At 52.6% G+C, this 25,293-nt stretch overlaps 1 protein-coding gene across 1 annotated transcript; it reads right to left on the minus strand.

Moving 5' to 3' along the window:
* Positions 1–1,439: 1,439 nt before the first annotated feature.
* Positions 1,440–24,508, minus strand: FOSL2 (FOS like 2, AP-1 transcription factor subunit). Its single transcript, XM_079720478.1, has 5 exons — positions 24,071–24,508; positions 13,770–14,021; positions 9,208–9,315; positions 5,493–6,751; positions 1,440–2,159 (listed from the first exon to the last, which is right to left on the minus strand). Exons 1-4 carry the CDS (start codon positions 24,170–24,172, stop codon positions 6,230–6,232), a joined length of 984 nt encoding a protein of 327 aa, XP_079576604.1. The 5' UTR covers positions 24,173–24,508; the 3' UTR covers positions 1,440–2,159; positions 5,493–6,229.
* Positions 24,509–25,293: the final 785 nt, after the last annotated feature.

The following is a 25,293-nucleotide window of genomic DNA, read 5'->3' on the forward strand; positions in this document are numbered from 1 at the left end:
TTTTCTCAGTAAAAGACTAAAAAGCTGTCTGCATGCTCAGAAGGCATTGACAGCCACCCAGAGAAACAGGACTGCGTATGACTCCATCTAATAAGCGCCTGGCAACCATCAACCTCTCTAATTGCCACGTGAGTGAAGAGGTGGGAATTTTAACAAACGAAGTCGATTTCAAAGTGTTGCTGGAAGATGAAAAATGTCACAGAAGCACCTAGCCACGAGAGGCGAGCAGAGACGCCTGCTTCTCTCAGGACAGCATAATCCCGAAAGCCGACAGAAGCCGACGTGAACATTCCCAGCACCTGCCCCCTTAACACTCACAAAGAGACGCATCAGCTGCTCAGGAAAATACAGGTACCACTGAGACACCCCAGACCCTTTCCTTGTTGTCTACTCAGGCAGAAGAGGTGGCTTGGAGGCCCGGTGCTGAGAGTTCTGAGTGCCCCGTTCCCTTATATTCCAGGCCCTCTCGAAAGGGAAAGGAGTTATGGGAATCCTTCCCATGCGGGTGCTCTCATAGTATTACTGTTACCCTCCCCCTCTACAGAGAGGAAACTAAGGCTCAGAAAGGAAACGAAGGCTCAGAGAGGTTACGAGTAGTGGGGGCAGGCCTAGGATTCAGGGCCCCTGTGACTCACAGTTCAGTGCTCTTGGGTCCTCCAGGAAACGAGGCCTACACTCTGGGCTCATCTTATGCAGATTAGGAGCAAGCGGCGTCTTCTCAGGGCCTGACTCTCAGCAGCTGCCAACCATCGCGAGAGCTAACTAATGACAGGTGTGCCTCCTTACCGTTTATACTGCAGGGAAAGAGCGCCCAGAACAGATGCTCCCGCATTTACCCCGGGGTGTCCTGGTCTGCAGGGCAAGGGGACCTGGCTGACACGTCTCAGTGCTCCACACCCAACAAACCGGGTCTATTCAAAAGGGAAGCCCAGAGGTGTGATCACCCCACTTATTTGCACACCTTGGTTGTTTCCAGAGGCCTTTCCTGCGCGTGAACTCACGTGACCACCTGGACCATCCGAGCGATACCTTAAATTGGCTTTTTGAAGATTCTTGAGTTTCCAGAGTCAACCTTGTTGAAATACCATCCAAAGTACCCCCAGGAAGGGACAGCACTGTGAACCATTAGTGGCTTGCACTTGGCAGCCAGCTGAGAATCAGGCCCTGAGAAGTGGGAAACAGGACTGGGAGGGTTTGGAGAGGGTCAAGAAGAGAAAGAAGCAAGAGAGAGGGGTGGGGGAAGGTCTAAGCCCCTCCCAGCAGCTCACCTCCCAGTTTTGCAGAAAGAGGCTCCCGGGGAGCCATTCCTTGCTTCCCCACTCCCACCAGAGAGACCAACTCTGCCCACAGGGCCAAAGGTAGAAAAGTCTAGAAGAAAAAAGGAGATGTGACAGGAGAGATGGGAAGAAAACACAGAATAAACCAACCATCAGAGGCTCTTCAATCTTAATTCATTTTATTCTACAAAATGCTACTCAATTGAAAGTGGAGAAGCTAACAAAAAAAAAAAAAAAAAAAGGAAAAAAAGTTGTAATATGTTCTCTCTTCCATAGCAGCAAGCTTTTTCTAACAAGCTTTCTTTAGTGCAAATACTGTAGGCTTGTATTACAGTAAAATAACAAAACAGAACAACAACAACAAAACACCACCAGAGATGCTTTAGAGCAGAGCTACTCCTCAATTTTCAAAAGTATACAAAGATTTTTGAGCTCACAGCCCTGCCTGGAGAGTCCTATTTAGAAGCCTTTCCAATGGGACCATTTCACCAATACTTAAAAAAAGAAAGAAAACAAGGTGCTCAGAAAGATAATTAAATTCCCCATCAAGCTGTAGGAATCTTGTACAACTTTTTTTTGCCTCCAGGATCTTATAGCAGTCTTTACTCCACATCATTGACATACCTCAAATACAGATGCACAAAGCTTATGATTGTCCACTATATCCAAAATACTATATATACATCTCTCACTGCAGAAAAGACACCCTGATACCTATTCTTTATACAAAGGTGAAGATTTTCTTCCTCAATATCAAGTAACCACAAACTAAAATAAATGGAATAAACTTTTAATCATACAGAGAAAATAATTCTTTGAGGAACAGGGCAGGATCTTTCCTTGTGTTCTCTTACAACGTAGACTTCTTGGTGACCACTGTCCCTAGAGGAATGACAGTCCATCTTTAAAAACAGACCTTTTTTTATACAGTTTATACAGCACAAGTCACAAATCATTTTAGAAACAAAAAAAAGTATCATTAGCCTAAATTTTTAAAAAAATTATAAAGAAGAAAGAGAGGGAGAGAGGAACTGAGCATTTTAATGCTATCGGTTTCTATTCAGGCTTGGTACAACACAAAGATGTAAACATTTAAAATAAATAATAAAATAAATGTCAATTTCTTCTCCCCCTCCCCTTCCCATGCCCCGCTCAAAATCTGACCCAGCTCCTCCTGAACATGTCAGCATTAAAAGATTAAAACCCTTTTTGATGTATGACCAAAATACTAGAAGCATGAAAAGATGTCAAATAGGTAGCGGGGTGACTGGGTTTCCTTTTTAAAAGGTGCAGGAGGACATGGGCACACTTAGAAATGTTCACACGAACACACACACACACACACACACACGACCTGTCAATAAATAGTGAGATGCTGGCTTTTAAGATGAATGCCAAGAAGACTCAACAAGCAGAAAATAGCAAGACCCCTTTACTTAAGTTTTTAAAAGAAAGTTACACACACCACGTATCCTATTGGTCCACAAATTCTATAAAACTCAGGTCAACCATCTGAAGAGTGCAAAGGAGCACATCACAGGGAAAACAAGTTTAGAGGTGGAAGGATATTGTAGGGGGTGGGTCTTTGAGAACAAACCTCGGACTGAAGGCAATCTTGCCTTGGATCTTTGGAGAAAGACCTTCTCACCTCCAAGTGTTTTTGTTTATTCATTACTTGTGGGCTTTTAGTAAGGGAAGTCCTCATGGCTCAGTCTCATCCTAAAGAAGGTATATATATATAAAAGTGCCTAACACAGTGTCTGGCACATAGTAGGTGTTATTCTTTTCCTTCTTAAAGAGGCCACGTGGATGTCTCATCAGAGGAGGAAATCAACCTGAAAGTTACAAGAAGCCCTGGTGGTCCATCAAGGAAATGGGAGAAAAGTCCCAATGCCTATAAGCTGAGCTCATCCTTAAAATGGAGCCATGGGGGAGCAGAGAGGAGACTCCTTTCCCCAGAGCCTAAGCAAGGGAACCAGTAGCCTCTGATGGTTCTTGGCGTGGAGATGCTTGTGTTACTGGGCGCCTGTCTCACAGGCAGAACAATGATTTCTTTCTGAAAACTTCCTCAGTGAACTCTCTGCTTTGAGTTGGCTCTGGCAATTGCCTAAACTTCGCCTGGGATCTCCTCTCTTTCCTGTGTCAGCAGCTGTCCCCATCCACCCAGCCAGGAAGAGGACTATTCCCAGAGAGGCCAGCCAGGTGGCCAAGGGGACGGTGTGCTTCACACCAGCCTGTCAAGGGGTGCCTGCCCTATGCCAACCCAGAGCTGCCTGCAGCCCAACTGGAGTCCACACCAGCTGCCTCACGGCTGGGGACACAGGGGGAGCACAGGGTTCCCTGCCTGAGCACAAAGGCCTCCCCCCTGCGGCTGCTCCCTGAGGAGGAGGAGGAGGGGGAAGGGAGGAAGGGAGGAGGAAGAGGAGGAGGCAGGCCTGGGTCTGGTGTGAACTTGGAGAACAGCCAGGAGGAAGTGACTGAGGATACACTAGTGCGTTACGTGTGAATATTCAGCTTTCTCCGAATAACCTCTGGCTTTGGGGAAGCCAGACTACCTCCCAGAACAAAGCTAGAGGGTCCTGAATAGAAACACAGCTCGGAGGCCTCAAGATCCTGAGGGGCAGCTGGGGTTTTGCTTTGTGCTGGTCCCAAAGCCAACGCAGCTTGAAATCGGAACGAAAGCCAGACGCTGTCTCAGGCATGTCCAGCCCGGCCCCAAGTCACATACCGGGACCTGCCTTGGGATCAGGGCTGTGCAAAGTGGGGCACAAAGGGACTTTTAGAAATAAAACACCAGAAAGCAGCTTCATTTAAGAAATATATATATATATATATATATATATATGCAAAAAGAAGCAAATAGCTCCCAATCGGCCACAAACACCACTTGAGATGATTAAGCCTTTCAGAGCTGAGCGCACCCCAGCTCTCTTTGCCCGTCTCCTGCTACTCCTTGCTGACTGCCGCGTCCTTGATTAATCTGAAGCCAGAGAAACCCAGTGGCCCAATCTTATTAGGAGCGCCCCTCCCAGAACCTCTGGGGAACTGGGAGGGCAGCGTCACAGCCAAGGAATGTGGGAAATAACATTTTTAAAGCATTTGGGGACAAAATACTTTTTCTCTTAATCTCCTCTCTCTTCATGCCCTATCTCGCCACACGTCACTCCCAGTCATAGCGGTCTGTGTATTTTAGGCATTCGGCTGTTCCATTCTGTGTGTCTAGTGCATGGCAAGTGGATAATGGACATTAAATACCAGCCAGCGTGCCAGGCCCGGGTACGTGAAGGGAATAGGGAACAGGGAACCATGTCACTGCTCTCTTTCTCTCCCCGGAGTCCAACTTTGAGTTCTAACCCCCACTGGGTTGATTTAAATAATATCTATATAGTTTTAAATTATCATCCAATGATCTCTAGAGCTGAATCACAATAGCGGGGTCTCCCTCAGAGCACTAGCCCAGCAGAAGCTCATTCTGGAAGATCAACCCTGGGGAGGAAAAGGCTTTGAGGGGTGGGAGGTGGGGACCACGCTGAGCTCTGCTGAGTTGTGCTCTTGGCGAGGCTGGAGGACCCCTCCCCTGCCCCCCGCCCCATGGGAAGGGAGCAGCTAGCTTGCAGCGGGAAGCAACACATCTCATCTCTGATTTCAGCAGCCCCCTAGCATGGCATGTACGCTGCAAGCCACAGTGACAGCTCTGGGCCAGCTGCTCACAGCTGGCTGATGGATCTGAGGAGCAGGCTGGAGTGAAGGGCGGGGGAGTGTAAAAGCAGAAGCGCTAGCTCCATTAGGTGGCACATGACCACAGGGGGTTGAACAGGCACCTGGGTGAGGGGTGAGAAGCGGGTGCTGGGGCTGCTGCGAGGCGAACCCCACTCCGACTGCCTCCCTCCTTCCTCCCCCTGCATTTCTGTCCACAGCAGAGGCGCTTGTGAGGCTTGGGGAGGGGCCAGGCCCACGCTCCTTAAACCTCCGTGGGTGGCGTCACCCTGAGAGGCAGGGTGGGGGAGGGCCGAGCCGGCAGGGACTTGGAGTGATTTGTGGCTCCTAGGGAGGGATGCCTCCCTGGTCTGGAGAGAAGGGTCCGGAGCAGAACGGCGAGGCAGTGATTACAGGAGACGTCCTACTCAAGACACCCATGTGGCTTGTTGGCACTATTCCTGGCCCGGTAATTAGGCATTTGGCAAACCCAATCTGTGCCCCGGCTGTCTCACTCACACCCTGTCTTTTGGCCAAGCCGCTCCTCCAAAAGCCGTCTCCGAGGATGGGGAGGAAGGGTCCTCCAAGCCTCCCAGCGACGGCGGCATCTCCGTGAGAGCTCAGGGAGCCCTGCTGGTGGTTCTGGAGATGGTGGTGGACCGGGAGTGTCAGGGGAGGAAAGGTTCTGTATTGCACATTGTCCCTTCTGGACAAGTCAGCCCCAGCAGAAGAGTCACCTGCTGCCCCATCTCCAGGAATGAAGAGCTTTAATATTCAGACCACCCAGATGAAATGTCATGGCGAATTGGATAAAAACCAAGAGGAAGTGAAATTGACACTGGGGGAAGGAAGGGGCAAATAGTGGGAAGGTGAAACCAAAAGGCACTGAGCATGCGTGGTGGGGCAGAGAAAGACACCATCACTCCAGAGACATATCGTGACAAAGGGACGGGGACGGTCCACACCAGCTTCAGGCTCTTCAGAAGCCAGAGAGATGCCCGGGTCCACCAAACCAAGTTCTCCAACGTTTTTCAAGAAGCAGGATTTGCTTTGCAAGACGAACGAGGGAGGAGGTCCCGTGACTTCCAAGAGATCATCCAAGTCCTCCAACGCCTCACTGCCAAATCCCACCTGGGTCTCCCCAGAACCAGGAAGCTCTCTGGCAGGGTCCCCTTCTTACCCTCATGGCCCTGGAGTGCTGAAAGGTGCTGGTCCCTGGGAAGGAGGCAGTGCCGAGGACGCCCCTGGGAGCTGGGTTACAGAGCCAGCAGAGTCGGGGAGTTCAAGGAGTCTGACGACTGGTCCCCACTGCTACTGCTTCTGCGGTGAGCCTTGGAGCAGGACTCAGAGGGCGACGCAGGCGACTCCTGCTCCAGGACGCTGGGGTAGGTGAAGACGAGGTTCGAGGTGCCTGGGGTGATGGCAGGAGTGGAGGTCACCACGATGGGGGTGTGCAGGGGCTCCTCCCCATAGAAGCCCCCAGCGATGCTGATGGGCTTGATCACGGAGCGCTGGGCCTTGTCCAGCCCCGCCGACGAGGACGAGGGGCTGTCCTCTTCCAGGGGCTCCTGCTTCACCACCACGGCGCCTACCCCTCCACTGCCCCCACCGCGCAGGGCCTGCAGCCCGGAGGCCGGGGGTGACCGGCGCTCCTCGGGGCTGATCTTGCACACAGGCCCGTGGGCCACCAGCATGAACTCCAGCTTCTCCTTCTCCTTCTGCAGCTCGGCGATCTCCTTCTGCAGGCCCGACTTCTCCTCCTCCAGCTCCTCCGTCTCCTGCAGGGGAAGAGGGGTATGTGAGGGACGGCAGGGGCTGAGCCGGGGGGTTGTCAAATCCGGGTGAGAAAGGGAAAGCCAGCCATGTGCTCAGAGGACCATGAAGGCAGCAAGCTCACACCCCACTGCTTCTGAGCCACCTGCACAGTTAAGATTTCCTTTTGTTTCCAAAGCTCCAGACTGAGAGAAGAGGAAAGTCAGCTTGGAGGAAGGGTGAATTAACAATTGTAGCTGTCATGATCGAGCATTCACTTAGTGCCAGGCACTGTGTTAAGCATTTCACAGGCATTATCTCATTCAACCTAGCAGTTTTTTGAAGCAGGTATCAGCAACCCATTTTGCAGATGAAACTGAGTTTCCAAGAGGCTTAATCATTTGCCCAATGCCACAGCGCAAGCAGGTAGGGTAGCCCAGATTTGACCCTAATGTAGCTGACTCCAGAGTTCATATGCTACTATGCTCTTCTGCCTTGGTGCCAGGACCGGCCCCCGGTACCCCTGAGGGGTGAGTAATAGTGAGATCCGGTGGGGGAAGGGAGCACAGCATGCAGCTCCACCCCTCTCTCCTCGTGCCTCCTCAACCCCATCCAGCTCGCCGTGGACACAGCGACACTAAATTCTAAGCTGCGTGATAGTGCAGATTTCTGTCTGCACACACAAGCCTAGGACAGTGCCTGGCTTATAGGAAGCGCTCAATCCATCCCGTCTGGATCTTCACCGTCCCTCTTCCCTTTTTTGCTCTAAGTAGAAAGCATATGTTTCAGGACTCACGGAACCCCGGGAGAACATTCAGTTCAGCCCCCGTGCTTTAACAGATGAGACCCCTGCCAGCCTGAGCGGGCATGTGAGGCTGGCATGGACCTCAGCCCTTCCTTTCACACAAAGCCAGAGAAGCAACAGATGCACGTGCAGGGGGTCGTTATGGAATACGGAAAGGCACGTGTCACCAGCCTCTTCCCCACTTTTCCCGAACACAGATTCCTGCTTGAGAACGAGATGACATGGGCCAGAGCTTCGCTAAGCAGCCGAGTACAGCACATTCCGAAGTGAAAAAAGTTTCCATCTGTCTCAAGGGTCTGATGAACGTCATGAGCTTACGAGAGGCTTCCTGTGGAGGATGTGGCTCAGGGCCTGGGTGGCTGGGTCGTAGGTGGGGAGGCGCGGGGGAGTAGGGTGTGAGGCTTCTAGGGATGTGGGGGGAAAGCTGAGGGGCCTCAGGGGGCAGGCTCTTCTGGGGCTGGTGGCAGAAGCACCTGGGGTAGACCCAGGGGGCATGGCTCCTTGAAAGGTCAGTGGTGGGGAGGGCTCTGCTGGGGGAGTCTCCCCGGGGAGAGCTGGTCACTAATGGATCCGCCTCGCGTGACATCAGAGCACTCCCACTCCCCCTCCCCGACTCTAACACCTCCACAGGGCACCACTACAGGCATCACGGGATTCACGCCGTGCACATTCAAGACCCGCGAGCGAGGGCTCCAGGATGGACAAAGGGGAGCAGAAGCAGGTGAATGGTAACTGGGAGGATTCAATAAAGTGACAGGATGTACAAGGCAATGATTTCCAAAGCACCACCCTGGCTGGCCGTTGCGAGGACTGCCAACAGACTCACGCTCATCTCCCCACTTTGAACACATTCCACCCAGGAGAGTTAGTCCTGGCTTTGGGTTTCCTCCACGTGGCGTACGGCCCACCCTGGAGGGCGGGGCTCTGGAGGGAGTTATGTGACGTTGGTCAGGTCAAGCTTCTGAGAGGGAGGGGTAGGGCCACGGGCCCCCAGGTGTGGGCAATTAGGCAGCAGGGGAGAATGACTCACAAGGGCAGAAGGAGGTACCAAGGTGACAGCTTCAGGCTCAGGGCAGAGGCAGGGAACCCTCCCAGCCACGAAGGATATGAGAAAACCCCAAGACAGTACAACTCAGCTGCACGTGACCCATCTCCATGAGACCTAGAGAGCGTCACGACCCCTGCAGAGGTGAAGGAGCCCAGAGAGCAGTTCCCCACAATGCTCGCCCGCCCAGACTAGACGGCTGAAGCTAGGCCGGGCCACTCCTGCTGGTGGCAGGCGCCCTGGGATAGAGGAGCCCCAGAGGAGGCAGGTCTGGGCTTGCCTTGGCTCCCGGGCCCGGCAGTGCCAACGCCCTCTGCCATTCCTCACCCAGGAGCCCCAGCAGGTCTCAGTGCAGGGATTGCTCAGGTGCTGAAAGAGAAAGGGTACCAGGCCCAAGAAGCCTGTCCAATTCTCTCTGGGCCCAGGCTGGTGCTAAAGGCCAGCTCCCTCTCCCCAGCCCCCTCCTTTAATCAGGGCAGTGCTGACCCATGTGCTAAAAGGAAGGAATGTTTCTGTCTGCACTGACTCACATGTCAGCCACTAGGGGCAAGGCGGAGGCGGAGGGCCGGGAGCCCTGGGGTCGCTGCTCCGGCCTGCCCAGAAGTGCGCCCGCCCCACGCAGAGCTCCTTACCGCCTGCAGCTTCTCTGTCAGCTCCCGGCGGCGGTTCCGGCACTTGGCCGCGGCCAGCTTGTTCCTCTCCCTCCGGATTCGACGCTTCTCCTCCTCTTCGGGGGACAGCTAGAGGCCAAGGTCAAGGATCACGGTTAGGCTCGGATAAATGGCTCACCATCTTTTTGGCTTTTAACTGCCTTTGAAGTAGGGGAAGAAGCCCTTCTGGAAGTGGGGAGGGGAGGGCCGAAGGCAAGAGGAGCGCGGCTCGGAGGCCCAGAACATGCGGCTCGCTGCTGTGTGGACGCCTGGGAGGGCGCTTAGAGCTGAACCCGCCCTGGAAGGTGATGTCGCGTGTTTGAAGGGAGAACAGGGTAGCCATGGGTCAGGGACTCACCAGCCCAAGCATGATGGCAGCACGTGTCAGGCCAGCCCCGATTCAGTGCCAAGGCCCGAGAGAATGGGCTGGGCCTGCTTCCCGCAGAGTCCCCTCGTGCCAGGCCTGCCCCACCCACTTACGCAGCTTCCTCCACTCTGCCTAATTACTCCTCCCCATCACCCTGCCTGCTCTGCGAGCCTCATTATCTCCACGTGATTAAGTAGCTGGGCCCAGAGTAAGAAGCACCCGGGGGGGGGCACGTTCTGTTGCCAGAGGGAGGGCCACCCCACTCCCAAGCCCCTCTGCCAGCCCTCGAGTGCTGGCTGCTCACACTTCAACCCCGAGGGCCCACCCGTGTGCCTGGCACAGTGCCGGGCTGGACAGGACCAGCAAAAGGAGGAGGGGCCCTTAGGCAGGTTAAACCCTGCTGCCCACCACAGCCACTCATTCAACCAACGAGCCCTTCTGCATGCCAGGCACAGTTTGAGGGGTTAGAGGTTTGTCAACAGACCAAATGAACACAAATCTCCCTGCAGCTCCTTACACTGAGGTTGGTTAGAGGCCTGTGGCTCAGGCCAGAGGGCAAGAACTCTGTTCCCCCCCCATCAGGGCTGACACTCTGTTTACACAGAGCCCCCCTTCCAGAGAAGGGCCACTAGCCCCTTGCAGAGGTGATGTGAGGAGATGGCTGGGGGCCAAGGCAGAAAGCAGTTCAAAAGGACAGACCACCCCTTCAGTCATCAGACTGACGGCACACCTACAAGATGCCAAGTACAGTACTTGGGGCTTAGAAGAGTCTGGGGGAATAAGACCTGAGTCCTACCCTCAAGGGACACATGGGGAAGGGGCCAAAGCCACTTTTGGAGGGGCTAAGAGAGAAGCCGCCCCACTGACGGGTGCTGCCTGGACCACCAGCCATCCTGTGAGGGAGGGAGCCACTGCCCGGGCTGGGCCCAGGCCAGAGTCCCCAGGACGCTCCCTGCAGCCTTGAAGGTGTGTGGCTGTGATGTCCTGAACAGGGCACAGCATCACTGTGTCCCTCACCCCCTGCAGCAGCCTCCAGGTGATGCACACTGACCTGAGCCCATCCAGCCGGTAGCATCTCTGTTAGTCTTCAGGCCCCTTCCAGACACCCGGTCTTGGAGTCTACACTGGAGTCCTGGCTCCACTTCCCTCCTTAAGCCCCCTCCTCTGCCTAGGAACCCAAAGAGCCGTTGGCTCCACGGTCTCTCTTCTGAGAGGCATCAGGCAGCTGGGAGCCAAACACAGATGTGGCACTTCTGGATGGACTTGGACAGATTACTGACCCTTCTGAGCCTCAGAGCCCCATTTGTAAAATGGGGTTAATAGGACCTGCCCTGCCTTCCACCAAGTTTCTGCAATGATCAGATGAGATGCAGTGTGAGAGTCCTCTCTAAACTAGAAAGTGCTAGAAAGAAGAAGATGCAATTCAGAGGTCTCCTCTCTGATGCCTTTTCTGCGCTCACTGAGCAGCAAATCAACTGGAGACCCAGAGTCCACAGATTCAGGCACCCTGTTCTCTGTGGGGATCGGCTGAGGTCACAAGGCCACTCGGCCAAGGCCCTGAATACTTGCCACTCCTAACCCTGTCTCAACCTGAGTCCAAGAGGGTAACCCTGCTGCAGTCGTGGGTTCAGGGCTCAGCACTGAAAGGCTGCCAGGGCTCCCCTTGAGGCCCAGCTAGCCCCCCTCCTCCTTCACTGATGAGGGGCAGAAAAGATGGGGAGCTGGTCCTGGTCCACTTTGGCCTCCGTTCCCCCTTGGCTGCTTCTGGACAAATTTTGGCCTCCCAATTGCCCTAGAAGTCTCGCCCCTATCTAGTGAGGTGTGGGGCGACTTGTCTTGGCTTAGGAAGTGTTCAGGGGTGGTGACAACACGGTTACAACTTGAGTGTGTCAGCACCACCACGTACCCATCCACAAGCCACACACACCCGCCCCTCCCCGCCACTGCTGGCCTCAGAGGGAGCCTCTGGGGCAGGTTACGGAGGGCAGTGAGGCACCAGGCCAGCCCCTGGTAACAGGTTCCTCCCCCTGGGGGAGGCTGGGAAGGCGGAAGTGAGCCTCTGAGAAGAGACCCTAGGGCTAGGAACCCAAAGAGCCAAGGTTCTAGGATGCCACCACCTAGGCTTCCTCCAAGCTGCCAGATGATTATCTGAACTCCTAACTGACATGCGATAAAACACTTCTGGCTCTCTCCTTCCCTCTCAAAAAAGGAAGGAAATTCTCCAAATTGTCTTAGGGCACGCCTAGGTGGTGTGGTAGGAAAACCACAGGGCTGAAGGTCAAAAGAGGTGGATTCCAGTCCTGGCTCTGCCACTAACTCACTGTGTGAGCCTGGACAAGGCCCTTCTTTCTGGGCCTCAGTTTCCTCATCTGTAAAATAGGTACAGAGGGAAAATTATTGAATTTTCTATAATTATTGAAAATTATAGAAAAGCTGGTCTCCAAAGTCTCTTCCAGATATAAACTTCTAAATTTGGCGTGAGCTAGGTCCAGAAAAGGATGAAGAGCATTCAGCACATCTTGCTTTGTTGTCCTGCTAACCCGAGAGTCCCTCACAAGCCTGGCTCTCACTCAGGGGTCCCTTACATACAGGGAGAATCCAAATCATCAGTGACTATAAAGCTTAGCACCCTGGGCTCCCTGAAGGAAGCACATTTATAGAGGACCTTAGGATCACTGCTACTGCAATATTTATAACTACAGGTATGGAAAGCAGCAGTGAGGGGGGATATTGGCCACTTGCCCCAGCAGCAGAAGCCCGACGGCACCCGGGAGCTGTGTCTGTTACTGTCTGTTACACACACCCCTCCATGTTGCCCCTGCACAGAGCCCTGCCACTAATAGAACCAACCAACATGTAATGGATACAAGGCCCAGCTTTGTCCTCAGAGGAACGGGGCTCCTGTGAAAGCTTCCGGTTCCTCAGAGCAGTGACCCTTGTGATTCTAAGTGTCCTGGGGACTAGTGGCACTGGATCTGCAATTATCCACTGGGCACCACGTTTGAAAGGTCCTTGTACTGGAACAAGTAGTGGAGGCGGACAGTGGTTGAAATGGGGAGGGGTTCCAAAGCTGTAACTGAAGTAATTCTTCAAGCTAACGTTTCATTTGAAAAAGGGATGCTGCTGCCAAAGTATCTCCCTTCCCTGGACTTGTGGTGGCATGGTGTTGTAGAGAGAGCACCGCACAGGGGTCCAGGGGTCTGGTTCTAGGCCACGCTTCCCCACTCACTTGCCAAGTAGCCCCAGGTAGCTGTGTCCAGGCCTTGGCCGTGTCATCTGTGAAGGGGGACAGCTGGGGCTCTTGGAAGGCTCATTCCCTCCTTTCTGGAATTATGCATGACTCTGATTTCTCTTTTGGGAAGCAGGGGGCCATCGCTGCCCTGGTAATCTGTTAATACAGACAATGGGCCTTTTGAGAGTTGGGTAGATGCTACCTAGAGAGCAGAGGCCCCACCCTTTTCTGGCGTCTCTCTCAGCCAGGTTGACTCCTGCTCAAAGCTGAGCCCCTTGAGGAAAAAAAAGGCTGATGATATCTGACCACCTCCACCCCCAGCCCCGGGAGCTCAAGCAGCTGAGCAGACTCCAAAGACCCCAGGGTCCCTCCACTTCCGGAATGCACATCCCAGGCACTTGAAACGGGCTCCTGCCTTGAGTTGCAGGCCTGAGACATGGAGGGAGAATGGAAGTAGTGTGGGCAGTACTGGTCTAGAAGGAGGGGGGGCTTTAGGACTGCTGGGTATCTACCAGATACTGGGAGACAGTTAAGGACTCCCCCAAAAGCTCCCAGCCAGGGTTCACTGGCTACTTGTCCTGTGGCCCCTGTACCAAGTATCAGAGAATGATACTGCTATAGGCAGGGCCTAAGTCCTGCCCACGTGCTGACGCCTCACCACTCACCATGTGCTTTCCCACCATGATCTCACTCAGGTGGCAGCAAGTCCCGGCCAGCAAGACCCTATCTCCATTTTGCAGCTGAGGAAACTAAGACCCAGAGATTCTAAGGGACACAGGCGAAATGCCTGACTCTCAGGTCTCTAGCTCCGCCTCCACTGGTCCTGAGCTCCTTCATCTCCCCAGGGCTCCCAGGACCTCCACGCTGCTCCCTGCCAGTCTTCAGAAAAACACTGTGTTATACGGCCTGGAAAGCCACCGATGTGGCTCCTGATCGGAACGGTACCTGCTCATCTCTCCTTCTGCGGCCCACAGTGGTGCCAATGGTCTTGATCACGCCGGGTCTTGGGAGGGCCATGTGCCCGGGGACGGAGGCCAGGCCCGGCAGGGGGCTATAGGGGTGCGAACGGGGGTACGGGTTGGACATGGAGGTGATCACCGTGGGCTGCACCATCCACTGCAGGTCCTGGCTGGTCGTGATGGCGTTGATGGTGGGGATGAAGGCGCTGCCTGAGCCAGGCATATCTACCCGGAATTTCTGAAATGAGGAGAAAAGTAGGATTGAGCCAATAAATACTGTAGAACAGGACAAGCAGAGCCAGGAGGCCAAAACTGGCAGAAAGTAGAGTCAGAGCCTGGGAAGCCAAGGTCAAGACACTGGGTGAACTTCCTGCACATCCAAGAATCAAGGGGATCTTAACTATTCCTGGCACCCCCATGTCAGATCTGCTCCCTGACTGAGGTCCTGGAAACTCCATCCCCAACTGGCTCAGCGAGGATGTGGTCATATCTCCAATGGCTTCTAGGATAGATGTGGTCCCTCGCAGCTCACACTCACCAGGTCCTCTCTGAAGCCCTCCAGGCCAGCTAGGCCCCCATCTGCAGGAGAGAAGGCCTTCCACCCGGGCCTCCTGAGCTTCTGGGTCACTTGCCATTATTCCCCAGGGTACCAGCTTAGGATCCCTAGAGGAGATTTGCCCACCAACTGCTTTGCAGCAACGAAGATCACCAGGAAGGTTATTATGTCTGCTTTTGTTACTTTCCAGACAGGTTCATGATGGGGTTGTGACCCCATCAGGGTGAGACCAGGTCCATGAAAAGATGTCCTCTGACCCATGAGACTGAAAGTGGTAGCGTCTGCTGCCAGACTTCCCCTTGCTGTCCTTGTCCTCCTTGACCTTCACCCCCATCTTGCTTGGGGCAGACACACTGTGTCTCTCTTTATCTATCTACATATCTATCTATCTGTGCTCACAGGTGTGTCTGTGCGAAACTTTGCTGCTAGCTCTGAGTTTTCTCCCTGTCACTGAATTTATGCCCAGACCACGTTGCAGAGCTCTGTGGAACATGCTGCAGGAAGCATTCTATTTAAAATATAAGATGATGACAGAGTACAAAAGCTAAAATGGGCCATGCTCCTCAGCAGCTGGGCTTGACCTTCCTTCAGGGCAGCTACTAGAAAGCGAGAAGGAGGGAGGAGGGGAAGATCCCCTACTTCCAGATTTTCGGGAGAAAGCTCCCCTCCTGAAACGCTCAGCATCCGATGAGTCCTGTTTCCACAAAAGGGTTCTGCACATCCTTTCTCCCCTAACTTGGTGGATGAAATGATGACAACAATAACAGCTAACACTTACTGAGCATTTATTAAATGACAGGCACCATGGTAGTGTTTAACTTAGATTATTCCATTAATTTTCCCTCTGAGGTAAGAACTACCATTATCTCCATTTTAGAGGCAGAAATTCAGGCTTAGAGAGATTAAGTAACTTATCCAAGGCCACGTTCTAATAAGCAGTGGGGTCAGGATTCAAACCCAGTTCAGCCTGACAAAGAGGCTAGGTCTCTCAAATACAGTGCAACACAAGCTTCTGTAGCATTGTTTTTTCCTGCCTCAAAATCCAGCCCCAAGTGCTGGTATCCATCCTCACTGCCCTCAGACAGAGCATCAGGGTCATCCCCACCAAGGATCCCTACAGACCTTCCCTCACCCAGGACTCCCCACAGGTCTGGTTGACCCCAGATGAAATCCCACTGCCATTAGCATGGATGCTATAGCATCTCCCCTATATTGGCCCAATCAGACCAACCAGGATTAGAAGCACCAACGGCAGCTGCCACCACCATGGTCTTTGCCCCTGGTGACGACGGCCGGGTTCCTTTGTGTAAATAAAGTGAAGCTTAGAGTACTTCACTGCAGCTGAGGGAGCTGTGGACCCTTCGCTGTGGACCCTTCCTTGCTCACTCCCCTGCCAGCTGCCTGACCCCAGTCTGGGTGGTGGAATGTGGCTGTCTCACCTCCCAGACTGCCCTGGGGCTCCAGGTCAGGGGCATTCAGTGAAGAGAGTGACCCAGTGCAATGAATTCTGGGTTTCTGTATAGTTACCAGTGCAATGGATTCTGGGAGTCCGTGAGGAGAGCTGCCCAGTGCAGTGGATTCTGGGATTCTGTGAAGTTCCCAGCACAATGGATTCTGGGAGTCCGTGAGGAGAGCTGCCCAGTGCAGTGGATTCTGGGATTCTGTGAAGTTACCAGCACAGTGGATTCTGGGAGTCCATGAAGAGAGCTGCCCAGTGCGGTGGATTCTGGAATTCTGTGAAGTTACCAGTGCAATGGATTCTGGGAGTCCGTGAGGAGGGCTGCCCAGTGCAATGAATGGATTCTGAGTCATCTCCCAAGGCAAAGACAACTGGACTTTTTATCCGGAGCTCACTGAAAAGTAACAGGTGTATCTGGGTATGTGTGTGTGAAGGAGGGCAGGGTGCAGTGAACACAGAAGGATACAAGTGGGAAATGATCTTCAAGGAGGAAAAACAGACAACCAGGGCTGGCTGTGAGGAGGCAGGGCTGTGAGAACACGTGAGCGGCTGAGTATGTGCAGAAGCACTAAAGCCCAGGCAGCTATGTTTCTCTTGGGCTGCTGGATTGGGAGGGAGAACGGGGAGTCGTCTGAGTCAGGAGGCCTGGATTTGAGGCCTTGGTGGATCACTGAGGACCCAGTTTCCCTGTCTGGAAAGGGGAATAGTAACACCAAACTCACTGCACTATCATGAGGATTAAATAAGCAGCTACTTGTAGTCACAGGCTGTGAAAGCACACCAGCGGCTCTCAACCCTGGCTGCACATTAGAACATTCTGGGGAGCTTTTTAAAAACACAAATGCCGGAGCCAGCCTCACCATTACAGTTCTAAATTCATTGCTTTGGGGTGGGGTTCTGATAAGGTGTTTTAAAAAAAATGCCTGAGGAGGTTCTAACGTGCAGCCAGGGTTGAGAAATGCTGCTCCAAATAAGTGGAAGGTGGCATCATCATCATCACGACCACCATCACCACCATCACCATCATCATCATGCATCATCATTGTAAGTGTCTGTGCACTTACAGTGCAAAAGGGGTGGCTCCAGGGAGAATTGCCAGCTTCTCATTCCTGGGAACCACCCAACATTTTTATTGTTTCTCTCCCCAAGTCCGGTTCTGGGTTTGAAAGACACCCGAGGCATCCAACAGGATGGTTTAATGTGACCTTCCACTTCTGTGGGGGAACTGTCAGCTTTCCTTTCAGGAAAGCACCCAAGAAATTCATTCCTCATTCCAAAAAAACAAACAAAAGAGCTCCCATTTCAGGCTGGGAGAGGGAAGCCAAAAACCTGAAGCAAAGCTGAGAGACTAAGATCCCTTAGGACTAAGTGGCTGACTCTCAGCCCCTCTCGGGGCCCTCCAGTCCACTCACTCTGTGATGGCAGGTCTACAGAAGGCCGTGCCCAGATTCCTTGCAGCAATGGCTTGGTCTAGACAAAACAAGACAGCAATAAAAACAAGGCAGTAGGTAATGACTGCCTCTAAATGCATGTACAACTTGTTTCAGAGGGAGGTAAAGCCATCTGGATAACACACTGGCTCTAAGCTGCAAGGAAAACACGTCCTAGCCCCTGAGGGGACTGGGGCTCTCATAAAGAAGGCTTTTGTCTGCAGGTGGAGGCTCTCTGAGACACACACAAAAGTGTAAGTGAGATCTGGCAGATGTGTCTTGTCTCAACTCCAAAGGTATTTTTCAGAAAGCGACACTGGGGTCCGAGAGGAGAGGTGGGCCTAGGAGTCTGTGATCCCAGAAGTTAGCCTGGCATTCTTCCCTGACAACAGACCCAAGAATCAGTCAAATGTCCTGCTGGGGAGAAATCATGGCTCTCTACGAACGGGTTAACACTGAACAGAAACCAAGATGGGGTTTCCCAGCCACGGGCATTAGGGTGGTTTGATCCCTGATGCAGCACCAGGTGTGTGCTGGGAGTGGGAGGCTACAGGAGGTAACCCAGGACCCTCACTTGACTCCCCTGGGGCTCTCCAGCCCCCCTGGAAGCTCCTCCTATAGGGACAGAATCGAAGATGCTGGATGGCTGTGTGGTATTCCAGCCTGGCAGAGCCTCCAAATGCTTTATTTCACTGTGTCATCCTGTTGACTTCTGGGTGGGCAAGAATGCCTATAAAAGGACAAACTGCCCCCCACCCCCACCGACCTCCTAGAGCATTTTGGCAAACTTTCGCTGTAAAAGGCCAGATAGTAAATATTTTAGACTCTTGAGGGCCATAAGGTCTCTGTTGCAACTACTCAACTCAGCCATACTAGCGTGAGTGCAGCCACAGACAAGATGTAAACAAATAGGCGTGCCTGTGCTCTCTTAAGCCCTATTTACAAAAATAGTTGGGCCATAGTTCGGCAACCTCTGTCCTAGAGGGTCATTCTCATCTCTCATGCTCAGGTTGGTGGAAAAAGAATAAAGAGAGGAAGTGAGAAAGCAAAAAATCACAACTATTCTTCTAACCCAGGGAGTCAAGGGATGGACTCTCACTAGACAGCTTGAATCTCCAGAACCTGAAGCCAAAGTTCGAGCCTTTACAAGCCTTGCTGCAGGTCTTTGGGCAGCAGAACCTCCTTATCCTGAAGCATCCTGAATTTAAGGGAGCTGTGGGGCTGCTCAGTAAGTAGGTGTGTCCTCCCACTGACTATGAGAAAGACAGCTCAGAACACAGGGCCCCTAGGGCCACCCAGCTTCATCAGGTCAGAGAGGTCCCTGGAGCCCAGCAGTTGCTAATTTGGGAAAATGACCTTTCTGAACTCTGCAGGGCCTTGGATTCAGAAATAAGGGTCACAACCACGGCCTTCTGCAGAAAGGTCCAGGAAGTAGGGTTTGGGTTCCTATTTCCTGCAGACGTGGATGGGGCAGGGCTTATCCAAGAAACTCCTAGGCTGGGCAGAAATGACATTTGAGATGGAAGTCAGAGTTGGTGTTTGGGGTCCATCCCCTCAGCCAGGCATTTCTCCATCAGATTGATTCTTGACTGGGCCACCAAGCACTCGAGCCATGAACCCCATGAATACCTGTGACCTGCCTCGGCAGGCAGAAATGATTATGCATATCTGGGAAGAGACTGGGTTCTTTCTCTTAAGAACCCCTTTTTTTAGTTTCCCAGCACAGGAAAAGGAAAATTCCAACATCCCAGGAGACTGGCTTGGGGAGGAGGAGAGGGCAGGGCAAATGCTGCCTCAAATGCCCCAGAACAACCCTGTTGAGGTCCAGTTTGACTCAAATGCTCTGTATTTTTACCAAACGTGGGGTGTTCTCCAAAGCCTTCTATATGGAATTCAACCAATTTTCACAGATCCTGCAGTGGACATCACTTTGACCTTTGACCTTTCGTTCCTTTCTGAGGAAAGCCACTTAGCTCACCATGGAAATGGTCCTAATAACTCGTGATTTCCCCAAATTTTACAGTATACAAACACTATCTCAGGTGATTTGCCTCCTGTCAGGTTCATTTGAAAGAATCATGCTATCTTTCTTTACCTAACTGCCAGGGTGAAGAACAGCAAAGAAGAAAAGAAAAAAGCAAGGAGAATAAGGTGACCAACACAGGGTTTCCACCAGGTTCCCCAGTGTCTTTCTTCCCAGGGCCCTTCTGGACAGAAATTCCACTCCAAAGCATGAGAGGATTCTCTCCACCATTCTGTGGATCCCTTTTGTACCTCCACCAATCCTGGGACAGCTCTGCACTCCACGGGAAGGGGACGCCATCTCATCTTCTCTACAACCACAGCAGGTGAGCATGGCCAAGTCACTGCCACGTGACAGGGTGCGAGACAGCAGCGGGCAAGAGGAGTCTTACATCTTCCCTCTCCAGCCCAGTGAGTCCAAGAGGGACAGAGGTACCGAATGGGGTTTGGAACAGATATATTTGCCTCAATCAGGGCAGCTGCCGTCATTTTGAAATGCTGTGGCCACCAAAAGATACCACATACAACACAGATGAGACATATCCTTAAAACACTAATTCTTTTTCTTTCTTTCAACAAAGAGACCAGAAAGTTAGCCTCCCAAATTCTCAAAATCAGTACCTTTATTCCTGTACAACAGAGTGGGGAAATCTAAGGTAGAGGTGGCAAAGGTGCCTGCTGTCCCAGGAAGACTCCTGAGATGGAGACCAACAGGATTCGGGGTCACACCCTGCTTTGGACCCAGACAGATCACCCAGACCTCATACATCACACTTGGTTCTTTATATGTCAGATCTTTTGATAACTTCCAAATATCAAATTCACTCTCAAAAGACAAAGATATGTTAGGAGGGAGGGTTTTCAAAAGAATTTGCTGAAGGCAATCCCCAGGAGGGATGTTGTAAAACCTTTCTGAATCTGACTAATAGCCACAGCATTCAAATAAGTATTTAGTCTTCTCAAGGAACAACAGTGAAGGGGACAACAGTGATTTGGATGCATAAGTTCAGGTGTGTTTGTAATAAGAAAAGGAAAAAACAGCCTCCTAACTTTACACTCACCTTGCATAATGAGGCAGGCAGAAATAAAGTAATGGAAATGCACTCAGGAGTTTGGATAGGAAAATACAACTGCCACTCAGACAATACATGACTGCTGTTTCACCCCATTCACTTTGATGAAACAGTGACACTGACTTCCACCATCAAGAATCAGCGGAACAGACAAATTCCTGGGATAACACTTCGTTTGATCCTAATCTACAACATCTGTGAGATCAAGGCAAAAAAAAAAAAAAAAAGCACCAGAGCCTTAATATACACCTCCCACCTTCCCACCAATTCTGAAGACCACCTCCCCAAATAAAATTCCCAATGTCCTAATGCAAACAATATCAAGAAAACAAGCCTTGGGAATTTGAAGACATTGTGCTCACAGATATCAAAATAGGGAAAGAAAAAAAGCACTCCCTTTTCAACTACGTTTTATTCAGAACAAAACAAAATCAGAAAAGAAACTGCATTTCGAAGTCAAGCAGCTCCCAGTTAACCACTGTTAAATATATGGCATTTATTTGTCCTGGATTAAAAAGAAAAAAATCCTAAGAATTCCGAAAACTCACCAAGTTAACACTCTCTGGGGCTGGAAAAATACATTCCCCAGATAGTTCTTCTAAGAATGTCCCGTAGGGGGCACTAGAGAGGTATGATTGGGGCTGACTTGGGAATCACAGTCATTTCTGGTAAAAGTTCTTTGATGTGAGGAATGTCCCAGCCTGGGTACAGTTGGCAAAAGTTCACTCTGGGGAATTGTGTGTGTGTGTGTGTGTGTGTGTGTGTGTGTCTTGGAAAAGGATGGTTGCCAAAGAAGAGAGCTAGTCTGGTATTCCTTGAACTGTCCCCCTTGATTTATTTTCACAAGTTATCTGAGGAACAGACAAATGGCAGCCTTGGAAAAGCTCTGGGTCTTGTTTTTGTTTTGTTTTTCATTAAAAGGGGGCCCAGCTGATGAAAACAAGTTATGAAATGACCTATGTTTGTGTAACTGGCTGAATTGCGTAATGCTCAGGGCCTGAAACCGTTTAAGAGTCGCACAGCCAGGCAGGGCATATATCTGGGAGGTGTTTTCCTAGGAAAGTTAGGAGAGAGAGAGAAAACAACAACAACAACAACGACAACAATAAAAAGAAAAAGCCAGGAGGGGTAGGTGTGCGCAACTATTAGTGACAAATCAAATCACCAATGACCAACCTCTGAGATTAAAACTATAACTGGAACAGGAAATATTTTTCATGCTTCAAGTTCCTGCCATATACAAGAACAGAGGTTTCAACGGAGTTATCTGCCCCCCACCACCTTCCCCAAGTCACTGAAACTCATGGCCATGTGTTAAGATCAAGCTTTATGAAGTGAGAGAGGAGAGGAATGTTCTAGGTTGAGTAAACAGCAACAAACTTCTCAGGAATATCAGACCCCACAAACAAAGACAGCAGAAAAAAATGATATTCCCTTGCCCAGGGTGAAACCAGAGAATGCTCTTACACTGATTGGTCCGCTGAGATGCCACAAAAGGAAGAAGGCCCATCACTAACTGCCAGGAAAGTCTCCCCATAAAGGAAGCTAAGAGAAATAAAGTGATTACAGGTTTTATCTGGTATGCACTAAAGTTACCTTGCGCCAGAGTGGGGTCACAGACTTGAGAAGTAACAAAAGCTTCTCATGTCAGTCCTTAGGACCACAGAACAGCTCTGCTCAAAGTCACAGAGAAGATAGAAAAAAACCCTGCCTCCCTCCCCCCGCGCCCCCCAGGAGTGGATAGGCTGAGAAACTTGTCCAAAGCTATGTTACCTTGCCAATCCCTCTGGTTTGAAAGGCGCCTCACTCAAGCTGCTGGGCCGAATGGGCAGGCGTATATGCAAGAACCCTGTGCACCAGTTATTACTAATTGCAAAATCCTCATGTGTTACAGCATGCTAGGAATTAGCCAACAGCTGCTTTTTGCTTCGGTAATGAGGCCCCATTACACTCTGCTGGACTGAGTTCTCTTCCTTCTTCCTAGCACTGGTTTCCTGTCTGATTTTCTTCCAAAACAGGGAATTGCCTCCGCTCACATCCTGGGCTCAAAGCCCTAGTGACACAGATTATTCAGTTGGGGCACTGATGTCCGGTCTGACTTCCCATCTAGGTCCCAGGGTCTGAGAAAAGCCAGGCGGCGAGGTTGTAGCATTTCAATGATGAGTGCCACAGAAACGGCAGCCAAAGGGGCAGATGAGAAATCAAAAGCTCCCTTCCTGGTTCGGAGAGGCAGAGAGGGACTTTTTGGGGGCTGTTGGATCAGAGAATGAGGGAATGGGTTATAAATGACCCTAACCCATTGCCTGACGATAGCTGGATTCAATACAAACCACCAATGGGGCTGGAAAGCAAACAAAATCAAACACTTTGGAACAAGATTTGAAACTCATCACCTTGGTATTCGTCATTAGGGGTGCACTGACTGCACCCTCAGTGCACAGACTAGGCTCTCTACAGTGGTGCTTATGGGGACACCAGGGCAGGTAGCGGGAAGACACAGAAAAGCCGTTTTGAGGACTCACCAGGTACGGGGAGCCACTCTGGAATAACATACCTCTCTTCAGTTACCAAAGAGAACCGTGTTTCCAGTTTATTCTCCATCAGGGTCCCTCCTCCCTGGAAGCCCACCCCAAGCCCTTCTGGTTGGCTGGCGTATAGAGGCCAAGGCCACCGCCTTACCAGAGCAACTCTTGCTGCAGCCAATTTGGCTACAGACCCTGCAGATCCTGACTGAGGCGGGTTTCAGGTTCTAGCGGCCTTGTTTGTTAAGCCAGCTCCCTCACAAGCATCGGGGTGGGGGGGTGGCTGCTGCCGAGGACAGGCATCCCACCAGCACCACCAACCCGGCAGCACCCTTCTGGTATTTATTTATTCTGGAATTTATAGACAGACCGCACGCACAATCCCTCCAGTGCAAACCAGTCCGCCTGCTTTAGAAACAAGTTGTTTTTCGGCTTCCAGAACCACTCAGGAGCCCAAGCGAGGTCTCTCCCCACTCCCCCCACCCCTTCTCTCTGCAGGCGTCCTTGCCCCAAGGTACTCCCAGACCCACAAGGCGCCCCTTCTGGTGGCAGTGCAGACTCCTTCTCCGACCCTAACAGGAGATGGATGGGCGCCGGGCACCTGGGCGCAGCCGAGCCAATCAAGGCTGACCTCCTCCTTCCTGATCTTCGCACCTGATTCCCAGAGCGCCAACCCGCGCCCACTCCGGATTACTTGAAGGAGCCCAACCATGTTTCCGTGTCCCCAACATTTTTCAGAAATTAAGACCGATGGGGGCCGGGGAAGAGAAGGAGAGGGTTTTTCGCAAGAATAGGGTCCCGAGATGTAGGGAGGGGCCCGTGGGTGCAAAGATTTTTTTTTTTTTTTTTTGGTCCACCACGGAAAGAGAGGAGAACGGAGGTGGATTCCTGGGAGAGGAGGTACAGGCTCCTGGGAAGGGGACCTGCAATTCCAGGAGCTGGTCTGGATAAGATGTAGTGTGAAGGATAGGGTTTGCTGGCTGTTCCAGCCCGCTCGCCGCTCCAGTTTAAAAAAAAAAAAAAAAAAAAAAAGTGTTGGCGTTGGGTAGAGGGGATGAAAGGAGGTGTGGGCAGGACAAGACGGAAATCCAGAACTTACAGTGGTGGCCCGTAGGAATTTTCTCGCCAAACCAAGAAATGGAAAAGAAAGCAAGAGAGGCAGCGGCGGCGAGAGGAAGGCGGGGATCCGCCCGCGCCGCCAGGTGCACCCGGGCCCCGCACCTACCTGCTGGCCGCCGCCGCCACTGGAGTAGGACTCGGCGTGCGCAGGAGAGCCGCTGCTGCCCCGGGATGAGGTATCAAAGTTCCCGGGATAATCTTGGTACATGATCCGCGGTGGGGGCCCGAGAGGAAACAGGGTGTTTTTCTTCCCCCGCCCTCGCCGAGGCCGCGCACCGGCTGCTGAGCGCTGGCTCCCTGAGGGCCGCGCCTCGGGCTCTAGTCTTCGCTCCCGGGCTTCTGCCCCTCGGCGGCGACACCCCGGGAACAGTGCCCCCCGAGCGCCGAGCGCTGCACTTCTTTCCTGCTCTACGAGCGCTGCGGGTCCGGCTGTCCACCCGGTCCCTCCCACTAAAAAGTCCGCGCGTCCCTCTGTCCCTCCCCTGCGCGCGCCCTCCCGCCCCCGCGCGCAACCGGAGCTCAGCCCGGACCGCCGGCTCAATCAAAAATTGGAAAGTAAAAAAGAATAGGAGCCCGGCGAGTCAAGCCTGCCGGGTCTGGGGACCCCCGATTTCAGGCAGGGCAAAAAAAAGGTGAAAAGAAAGGCTGCCCGCTTGGAGAAACTTCTATTTCCTCCTTTTAGAAAAGGAGCTGAGAATAAACTTCCTGTGGCCGACTCGCCGCCGGAGTTTAGAGCGGTTCGGACACTTGACTAGAAGAAGGAAGCCTGCGCCCGGCCCGCGGCCGGTGGGGTTCCAGTTGAGCCGGCGCGGAGAGGGACGCGGCCCCGCTCCCCGTGCCACAGCTGCGGCGCCCGGACCTGCACCCCTTCCCCGGCGCCCGCTCCCGGACGGGCCCGCGTCGCCCGTCCGCGCCTCTCTCACTCCCTCTCTCTGTCCCCGCCGAACGCCGTTCGCTTGCTCGCTGGTTTGCTCGGAGCCCCAGAGCTCTGCCCGAGATGAGTCACTACAATGGCACGAGTTCAACTCCACACTCTTTATTCTCCAGCCCCTGTACCTCACGTCAACCCCAGACTCCACCTTGCAGGGAGGAGCGCGCGGGGAGGCGGAGGAAGAAGGCCGAGGAGGAGGAGGAGGAGGAGGAAGAGGAGCGGGAGGAGGCGGGCGCAGCGCCACCCTCCCTGCCCCGGCTCCCGGCCGCGCTGACGCCAGCCGCACACCCAGCGCGAGGAAGGAAGGGGGTGGCGGGTGTGGGAGCGGACCGCTGGCGCGGTTTGGGGGAGCCGAGGCTCCTGGCCCTTCCCCCCCCGCCCACCCCCGGCCCCGCGCC

The sequence above is a fragment of the Hyperoodon ampullatus genome (assembly GCF_949752795.1).
Source record: "Hyperoodon ampullatus genome assembly, chromosome: 15".
In the NCBI taxonomy this organism is placed as follows: Eukaryota; Metazoa; Chordata; class Mammalia; order Artiodactyla; family Ziphiidae; genus Hyperoodon; species Hyperoodon ampullatus.